The 9,304-nt window shown below is 44.1% G+C and overlaps 1 protein-coding gene across 1 annotated transcript in view; it reads left to right on the plus strand.

Annotated features, from left to right (window-relative positions):
- Positions 1-199: 199 nt before the first annotated feature.
- LOC103810209 (alpha-2-macroglobulin-like protein 1) overlaps positions 200-9,304 on the plus strand; it is a gene marked incomplete at its 3' end in the record, with an annotated part of 27,685 nt that continues 18,580 nt past the window's right edge. Inside the window, exons 1-12 of the mRNA XM_009083102.1 lie at positions 200-267; positions 904-1,087; positions 2,303-2,353; positions 2,701-2,845; positions 3,529-3,581; positions 3,904-3,924; positions 4,436-4,595; positions 5,196-5,280; positions 5,658-5,772; positions 6,767-6,875; positions 7,672-7,781; positions 8,552-8,716. Of these exons, the coding sequence (XP_009081350.1) occupies positions 200-267; positions 904-1,087; positions 2,303-2,353; positions 2,701-2,845; positions 3,529-3,581; positions 3,904-3,924; positions 4,436-4,595; positions 5,196-5,280; positions 5,658-5,772; positions 6,767-6,875; positions 7,672-7,781; positions 8,552-8,716 (1,266 nt within the window). The remainder of the gene's footprint in view (positions 268-903; positions 1,088-2,302; positions 2,354-2,700; positions 2,846-3,528; positions 3,582-3,903; positions 3,925-4,435; positions 4,596-5,195; positions 5,281-5,657; positions 5,773-6,766; positions 6,876-7,671; positions 7,782-8,551; positions 8,717-9,304) is intronic.

The raw sequence follows: 9,304 nt of genomic DNA on the forward strand, positions 1-9,304 counted from the left end.
TATTTTGCTGATGGTGGGAGCAAGTAAATATTAGCTAATGTCATCAGCCTGGAAGAGATATTATCTCCATATATTAACTCCCCTACTCTTTGAACTTTTGAGCACCTAAAGAGGGTATTTAGGATTGCTACAACTCATCAGTACAGGCAGTTCTCTCCTCCAGTGTGGATCTTGTCAGCTGTCTGTCCCAGCCCAAGCAATGAGAGCACCACTGCTCCTCTTAGCCCTGACCCTATTCCCAGTTGCAGCTGCAGCAAGCCTGGAACCGTGAGACTATCTCCTTTTGATTTTGGGGGGCTTGGTGGAAGGGATTGTCATTGAAGGGTGGAGCTGAGGTGCTGCACTATTTAGCAGTGTAGAGCTGAATGGTGAGGACCTTGCTCTCAGGGAGGCTGAGCAGAAGCAGCTCCTGCAGAGTTCTGTTGGAGAGCTGGGCATTAAGCACCAGTGCAGGTGCAGCCTCTGGTGTTTGTTTATGCAGGCACTGCACTGCACACACCACAAAGCTATAGAAGACACAGGGTTTGCCTCTGTTCATCCGGTGCTGGTGGGGGTGAAATTTGGTGTGTGGACTGAAGCCTTATGCCTCAATCACCGAGTCTTCTTCTTAATTCCTCACACAATCTTGCTCTGTGTACTTGCAATTGGAGTATCGTACACTGGGCAGCTGTGTCCTGGCTGTTGGCAAGCTGATGACACAGAGATATCAGGAGCTCTTCAGTTCCAGACTGGGAGTATTCCTCCTTTCTGGTTTGGAACAGGAGCTGTGCTCAACTTTCTTCACTGCAGTCGTCAGACATTTCTCACCCTTGGTCTACCTCTTGAGGAAAGCAGCAGATATGGATCCTGGCCTGTCCATCTCAGACACTGAATTGTTTTTGAACATGTACTTCTCTCTCCTAGTCACTATATGGTGGTGTTCCCTGCTGTCATTCACCATTCCCAAGAGGAGAAATTCTACATTCACTTTAGCTCCCTAACTGAGGCCATCCACCTGGCTGTCACCTTGCAGACAACAACTCATAATCTCACATTGGTGGAACAGGATGTGGAGAAGCCAGGCACTTTTCAGTGCATCACCTTCCAGGTGAGTGAAGATGTGGCTACTGATTTGACAGTAGATGCTTTCACCTTTACTTCAGACAAGAGCACAGCAGTTCTCTGGGTGCACTGTCTTTTTACATGCTATAGGTTGCAAGCAGGTTAAGTATATTTCCATAGCAGTGCTGGGCAAAACACAGGAGTATCCTGGAGTCTAGAAAAGTAGGGAATCTTCCCTGTGTGGAAAAAAAAAATCTGTCCTTTTGATCTGTATCAGCTCATTTCGTCCTACTTAAAGCCTGATGGTAAACATTTACTTTCAGATTATTCAGTGTTTTGTCCCTAAAAATGCTTGTATATCACAGAAAAAGTAAATGCATTGGGAATATATTCTTTTCACCATCATTTCCTTAGGAGACTGCCCCTCCAGCTCCAAGAGGACCATTCTGCTCTAAAACTGAATCTGCGTTGCCAGACATAGTTGCAGTCTGCATAGACATTGCGCTTGCTTTAATTCAGATGTAATGGTGCAGAACCCACAAGAAACTGAATTTCACTTAGGCAGTCTGTATATTTCTCGAGTGCTTGAGTTTCTGTCAGTGCAACAGTGCTGCTCTAGTTAGTTTAACTAGACACAGTGACTATGGAAACTTCATTCACATTTTGGGGAGAGCGATGGAGACGTGTCTGGTGCTGAGGCTCTAAAAACTGCCCCTGTCTTCTTCAGTGTACAAAGTGCCCTAATTGTTCTGCAGATTCAGCAGAACTCAAGGAGGGGCTGTAGTCACTTTTGGGTTTTGCATCATCATGACAATAATTAACTAAATGTTTGGTGCCAGCCCTTAGAAGAGAGTGAGTCCTGGATCTGGAAAGCCAAGGAAGTCTGCCATTAGGAAAAAACCAAACCCCAAGACCCCTTTCTCCTGGTGAGCTCAGTCTTTCTATGTTTGCCGGATAAGTAGCTCATCTCCCATTACTTCAGATCTGACTTCCCCATGGTTTTACTTGGTTCCATAAAACTCTCACATTTATGTGAGAATGACATGTCAGTTGGTTCACTCTTAGGTTCATGAAAAAGAACAAGAGACAGGCAGTGAGTGCTTCTTCTCCCTATAATGAAAATTGGTTACAGAGTCATACAGTAGAATTCGGACTCTTAAATTTAGGGATTTTTTAACAGTGAGATGATGTCTCATATCTGGGATATGATGCAAAATCTCTGATTAATTTCTTTTCCATTTCCTTGTGTCAATCAATCTAGGTGCCAGAGTTCATGTTCACTCCCAGGAAAAGAGATGATCCTGAATCACATGTAAGATACCTTTCTTGGCTGCCTCTCCTCTTACAAACTAGAGGGCTTCAGCCTCTCCTGTGCCTGAGCCATGTTAATGTTGTTGCTTCAGGGTGGGAAAGATAATAAAAAGGAAAATAAAATATGAAAAGAGGAAAACATGACAAGAAGAAAGGCAAAGAAAAGGAAATGAGGAAGCTGGGGAGCACAGAGAAGACTATGACCAGGGAAAGGAGAGCGCTAAATCGGAGGGGAAGGGACGAAGGGGAAGTTGGAGATTTTGGTAGGACAGGTGCCTCTGTTTCTCCTTCAAGCTATTTGTAGTCTCAGATGGTTGGGGTTTTTTGCTGTTTTTTTTAACCCAACAGCCAGAGGAGGTGGTTTTTCTGCATGTCCTGATCCACAGCAGGGACAATGTGCTCCTTGAGGGTCACAAGAAAGTTCTGCTCAAGCCCCAGAAGAAAGTAATTCTGATAGAGACAGACAAAGCCTTTTACAAACCTGGAGAAACAGGTAAGGCAAGAAGACAGCATGCAAGGAAAAGTAGGCAGCATATAGAAATGGGGAGAGAAGGGCCAAGGTAGCAGTTATACCTGGAGGGAAGATTTCACCAAGTGCAGCAAGCAACGTTTGTTGGAGATGGAAGAATGCAGATCTCTACTATGTTTCCAGTAAGTCAGGATGTTCCCCTCCGAGCTATGCTACACCAAATTCCCAGCCTGCTGCTCCTAGGTGTTGTTGGGTGCTGTTTTGGTGAAAGATTTCTAGTGAGACATAAAAGGAAAGCCAGGACCCTCCAGGACACTGAGCAACCTCTTGTTTTTTGAAGACTGTTGTTATTATTTGAGTAAAGCCTAGAGCAACAGTTCCAAGATGTATAAATACTAAGTTACTCCACAATCTTCACAATATCAACAGACTGCAGACAGACCCCACTGCAGACAACCCCACTGCTTAACTCAATGCTATCATCTTTCCAGGTAAAGGCAATGAGTTTATACAGCCTACAGCTGCATATAAACCTTTCAGACCAAGTCCTCTGGGGTGGGAGATGCTGGGGAGGGCTGTTTGGGAAAAGATCTGAATACCTCTGAGGTAAACAGAGACATGAATACTGGAGCACAGAAAAGGAGAAGATTTGTGCAAGGACATGTTGCAGCCAGAATGCTTTACTGTGCTTTTCTTTATATCTCCAGTGAAATTTCGGATTGTGAAGCTTGATGAGGACCTTAAGGTCATCAAAAATGAGGCAAGTATCACCTTGGGCTTTTCTAGAAGTAGGAGCTTCAGCATGAGGCACATTGAGATGGTCATGAAAGAGACATGTCCCTTCATGCCTGTTAAACCATAAGAACAAATTATCTTTGGAGGCAATCACTTATCCACTGGTCCTTGGGAGAAAGACTGCAATGTAAGCTGGCACAGAGGGAGGAGGAGACATAGTGTGGGATCTGGATGGGGCAGAACTTTCTGGTCAAGAGTCCACATCAGGCAGAGTTATTTATACTGCTTCACATGGATGCTATTTTGTTCTGTACAAAACTGAGCTTGTATTTCTCTTGTTTTCACAGTATCCCCGGATATGGCTGCGTGTAAGTGACAAAGAACTGATCAAAATGTCTCTTCTGCTGTGCCCTTTCACTCCTGGACAGAGTTGTGCCACACACGTAAATTCATAAGGTTATGGTTCAGGTTCAGCTGAAGGCTTTTCTACTTGGTCAGCCTGGATTCTTCATTCAAACCAGTACAGTTGTGATGCACATAACTTAGCTAGAGGCAGGGCAGTAATGAACCTTTGCACAGAGCACAAAGCACATGACTAAGTGCTCAACAGATGCAGCACAGCAGCTTCTCTTTCCATGGTGTAACAATATTACCACTTCCCAGTAGCTTTACTGTTTTCGGCAGCCTTTGCAATTCAGAAATTCACTAAAATGATACTGAATGGAAGAGAGGAAATCTCTCCAGGTGATCTGGCATAGTCTCTACTTGCACAAGAGTAAGCCCTTGTAATGCCTTCTTGTGCCTAAGTATGGCTGGACCTGCCAGAAACCCCATGCTTCCAATGTGACTTGGTGGGTCTGCATGTCCTTTCCCAAACAGGATCCTGCATACAACCGTATTGCTGAGTGGCTGAATGTAAAGTCAAATCATGGTATTGTGGATCTATCCTTCCCCCTGGCCTCTGAAGCACCTCTGGGGGTATATGCAATCTCAGTGCATCAAGACATGGCTTACGGTACCTTTCATGTTGATGAATATGGTGAGTCTTGGACAATAGAGGTGAGGGAAAAGCAGTGTGGGTAGCTGGAGGAGAGAGCAAGGCAGTGAGGCTGTGTTTATCAGACCTTTTGCCCGGGGAAAACAACAGACTGGGGACAAGGATGGATGGGTCTGTGTGCACATTTCACGTTGGGTAGGAGGTTCTGCAGCTGCATGAGCTACAAAGGAGAGGCTGTGGGCAGATATCTCATTCTAGACACATCTGGGCCCTATGGTGAGCACCTTTTGCTGCTCATTGTCATCTTTTTCTAGACTAGGTTTACTATCTACTCCAGTCAGCTTCTATGACAGGAAGTGGAATCATGACTGGGTCCCATTCAGTTGCAGTGGTAAGAACAAAACCCTGTTCCATTTAAAATGTTTATGCTTGACTGAGCTGGAGTAGAAAGCAGTCCCTGTGCAATTGTAGCAGCAAATACAGGGTGGTGTGGCTGAAGGGACTGGCAATCCCTATTGCAGCATGGTGATGAATAACTGGGGGCATTACTGTCTTCCTCCCATGTGGACTGCAGCCATAACAGAGTGTCCACACTCAGCACTGGCTTTTTCCTCCACCCTTATCTTCCTCTCTTCTATGTAGTGCTGGAAAAATTTGAAATAAAGATTGAGCACCCTCCATCTATCACTGCAGCAAAGGAGGAATTTCAGCTGAAGATCTGTGGCAAGTGAGTATATGATACCGTTGTGATCTCTGCCCTTTGACTCCACCATCACCTCCAGATTGTTCATAACTGAGGAGTGGTCTTCCTGTACGATCTTCTTGCATTACCCTGTGCTTGGGGGAGACATCACTTGCTGGAATGGGCTACTTCTTGTACCTGGTCATTTACTGTGAGGCCAAAGGATGCTAAGGATGCTGGGTATAGTGGGTGGAGAGAGATGCAAAATCATTTTAAGGAATGAGCTGATGTTCCTGGGCAAATAAGGTACAAACCAAAGCTCTCCAGGCTCCACTTCCCCTGATGACAGCAGAAGGTGTCCTGGATCAATATTTCTGCTGAAGCAGACATTTTCAGGTAAATGTTTCTCCTCTTTGACACAGGTATACCTATGGGAAGCCTGTTCAAGGGAAAATAGATATTAGTCTTCTGACATCATCCCAGAGCACGGAACAAAATTTATCAAATTCTACTGACATGAGAAAGCAAACCAGCTGGGTAGGTGAACAAATAGAAGAGTGGAAAGTGCAATGTGCCGGAAAGATATGTCTGTCCCTTTAAACTGTCTTGATGCTCCTCTGATGGGCACCAGCCTGGTTAGTCTGGTGTCTTCCCATTTGCTAGACATGATCAGAACATTGATTCCTCTTGCTGTAACTCTGTTGCTTGAATTACTGCTCTAGATGTCCATATCTGACTAGGTGTTTCAGGAGATGTAATCTATGTGAAGTAATGATGTCTGGAACCTTTTCTGAGGGTCTGTATCATGTATGCACACAAGAAAATATTCCTAAATGTCAGACTAGACAGCAACAAGCCAGAATATAAAAATCTAACTGGATTTCTACATCTTTTAAAATGTACTGCAGATGGAATGCTGTGCAGTCTGAACTGTGCAAAACACCAACTGAATGCCAGCTCCACATGGCATGTAAGAGGCTCTGAAAGGTTCTGTGGAGCACTTAACAGGCACAGCTAGAAATACTGGCTGTACCCAATTTCTGGCTTAATGCTTGGCAAAGATCTTGCAATCTGTAACTGGCAGGATTCCCTTCTTTAATATGGCCACATCACAGAGATGGTCATGACTGGGAAGCCACACTGACAGGCTTTATTCAACAGGGCCATATAGTTTCAGGGATACCTTTAGCTCACGTAATGATACTCATGCTCTTTCATGCTCTTTCATGGATTCAACAGGATCTGGGCTGAATCCAGTCTCCTGAGTTTGTCTGTGGCATAATTAACTCTTATGTGATTTCCCTGAAGTACTTTTTTTCTGCCACTTTTTGGCAACTGTTTAATTCAGGCATGTTGATTTGCTGCTTTGTCTAAAGTATTCATTATGGTTTTTTTGCAGTTATAGATTTTTGAGCTTCCACTTGTTCCAAAAATATTTGGAAATACTTCTTTAAGATTGCCCTGCATCTATGGAACAGTTCATCTTCCTCCATACCATGCTCTTTCTCTCTGTCCTTCTCTCTCTCTGCAGACAAACAAGAATGGCTGTGCTACTTTTACAGTGAAGACAGAAATTCTGGAATTAAATGAAGATGATAGTCACATAATGGCAGTAGGAAAAATGGTGGAAAATGGAACAGGTACTGGAGAATATGTGGAGTATTCTCTTCCCTGCAAGTTTTGGCCTTTCTGTGGCAGTGAAATTCCTTTTGAAAAAGTAACTTGATGGTTTCCAAATCTTCTGTCATGGTAATGGTCTCTATTCTAGTACCTCTTCCATCGGTTATTACCAGATTTCCTAATCCTCTCCACCATTCATTTCCCTTAGCACATGCATAACTTTTTAGCGATTGCCTGGACACCAAGGTGTTCCTCAACCAGTTGCAATGTGCTGGCTAATCATGTAAAAGTCTGCAACAAGCCCCTGCAGCCCCTGCTAATTGCAGTGCACTATCCTGACAGGTAGTCCCTACCCACAGCCTTTTGTCCTCTCTTTACCAAAGCCTGAGACAGGCCTGCTTATGCACACCCCTGCTGTGAGGGATGTCATTCTGCTCCCTTAGTCTGACACAATATTGAAGATGAGGTAGGTTTTTGACACCTAGCTCTGGCAGCTGGAGGCATACATTGTTCAAACTTCATACTATGGGTGGTGTGTTTCAGGCCACTTTTAGGCATCTACAGAATAGTTGTCTATAACTAAACTGTCATCTGGTTTCTCTTTATCTTCAATAAGCATAAATAAATACTTATCGAATACAATGTCATGAAGCTCAGAGCCCAGAAAGGTTGAAAGAATCATATCCTAGAAGAATGAATTTTTTCTCCTAAATTTAGAGGTTGTAGATGTTGTAGGCAATGTTGAAGCACCTTTTGTCTTCTGCTTCCCTAAGAGCACTGCTTAGGGTTTAACAGATTTATCATCTCTCCATCCAGGAGCACATTCTGTGGAAATGGTTGTAATTCCTGTTGCAACAATAATGAAAACTGTACAGTTTATCAACCTCCATCCATTCTACAAACGTGGGCTACCGTACACAGGGAAGGTAACACCCATGGATCTCTTCTCTGCTGAGAATACATCATAGATATAATCTTTTGTAGACAAAAAGCAGCAATCTCCAGGAAAGTAAGTCCTGCTCTGCTAGCACCCAGCAACTCTAAGAGAAGCCTCCTGTAGAAACAATTTCTTCTCCCCATCATAACCTACTGTATTCCTTGGACTGGAATTCTGGGGCTAGCTGCAGTTGCTGGAGGCTTCCCCAGGAGTAGCTCCTGAAACTAGCCTGTGCATATGAGACGGGGGTGGCATCAGCAGGCACATAACCTTCCCTTTGGACAAATGCTTATGGTAACTTGGCAGAAATCTCTAAAGCCTTGTACATCAGTTCACTGGCAGTAAATTCTTACTCAGGCCCCCTGGGTGGTGCTAGGACTCCTATAGAAACACTTTCACCTGGGCCAGTAGTGACCCCAACTTGGAGGGAAAGGGACAGCAAGAGTTAAGTTGCTGAAGACAAGAGTCTTTCTGATCATCAGGGATCCTGCAGCATTGTCCCAGAAGCAGTTCAGGATCTGAGGAATTCACCTTTTTTTCCCCCCAATTTATTTCCCCTATATTGCCTGTGTTACTATTTATTTCCAGCTGCACATTGTTGGTCCTATGTATTTATGGGACTTTTATTTGAATCCTTCCAACCTGTCTGAAAGCTAGAAGGTCTGAGGAAGTCCAATGATAGAAGCAATTAATATTAAACACTGGCAGTGCCTCAGAATGTGGCACAACAGGGTATTAAGTTCCTCCCCTTCTCTACAGATGTTCTGCCACAGTGACAATTCTCCCCTCAGAAATGAAACAGTCTACCTAAAAGTTGATGTCAATGATGAGAAGACACACCTGTCATTCCTCACAGATGAGAATGGGGAAGTTCACTTCTCACTGGATACCACCAGCTGGAACAGCACGCTGGTTTCACTGACGGTGAGCATCAGCCGCAGAGAAAGAAGAATAAATTGAAGGTAGACTGAGGAAAGAGTTAAAAAGTGAAAGAAATCTCAGGTTTTGAAGCACAGTCCTCCGATTTCTGATCTTGTCTGACAATATTTGTAGAAGCCTCTTTAAGTACTCTCCAGTGCCATCTCAGGGAATCTGGAGGCTCTGTTGCAACAGTTCAGCCAAATGGTCGCTAAACGTCCTCTGTTGTCCTAAGCTGGAGCATGATCCTAATCTTTTTATCCCCCCATACCTGCCTTTGACTGCACTAAAAACATCTGTTAATCTGAATAATTCCTCAGATAAAAATGTCTCCTTTCTCCACTCTGGGACATGTTGGAGGTGGCTCTGCAGAACTGGCAGTTGACAGCTGTCCATGTTGAACTTTACATCTCATGTCTGCCCTTAGTCTGTAGCTGCACCATAGCATGTCCAGGCTTAGCTTGGCAGGCAGCTGCTCTTGACCTTCCTTTCAATACCATACCTTGAAGCACTTAGCTTCTTCTCCTTACAATTTCTGATCCTACACCTAGGGCTTATTGTTACCAGCCTGACAATATATCCATCTTCCCACTA

The sequence above is a fragment of the Acanthisitta chloris genome, unplaced genomic scaffold (genome assembly GCF_000695815.1).
Source record: "Acanthisitta chloris isolate BGI_N310 unplaced genomic scaffold, ASM69581v1 scaffold22269, whole genome shotgun sequence".
Lineage (NCBI taxonomy): Eukaryota > Metazoa > Chordata > Aves > Passeriformes > Acanthisittidae > Acanthisitta > Acanthisitta chloris.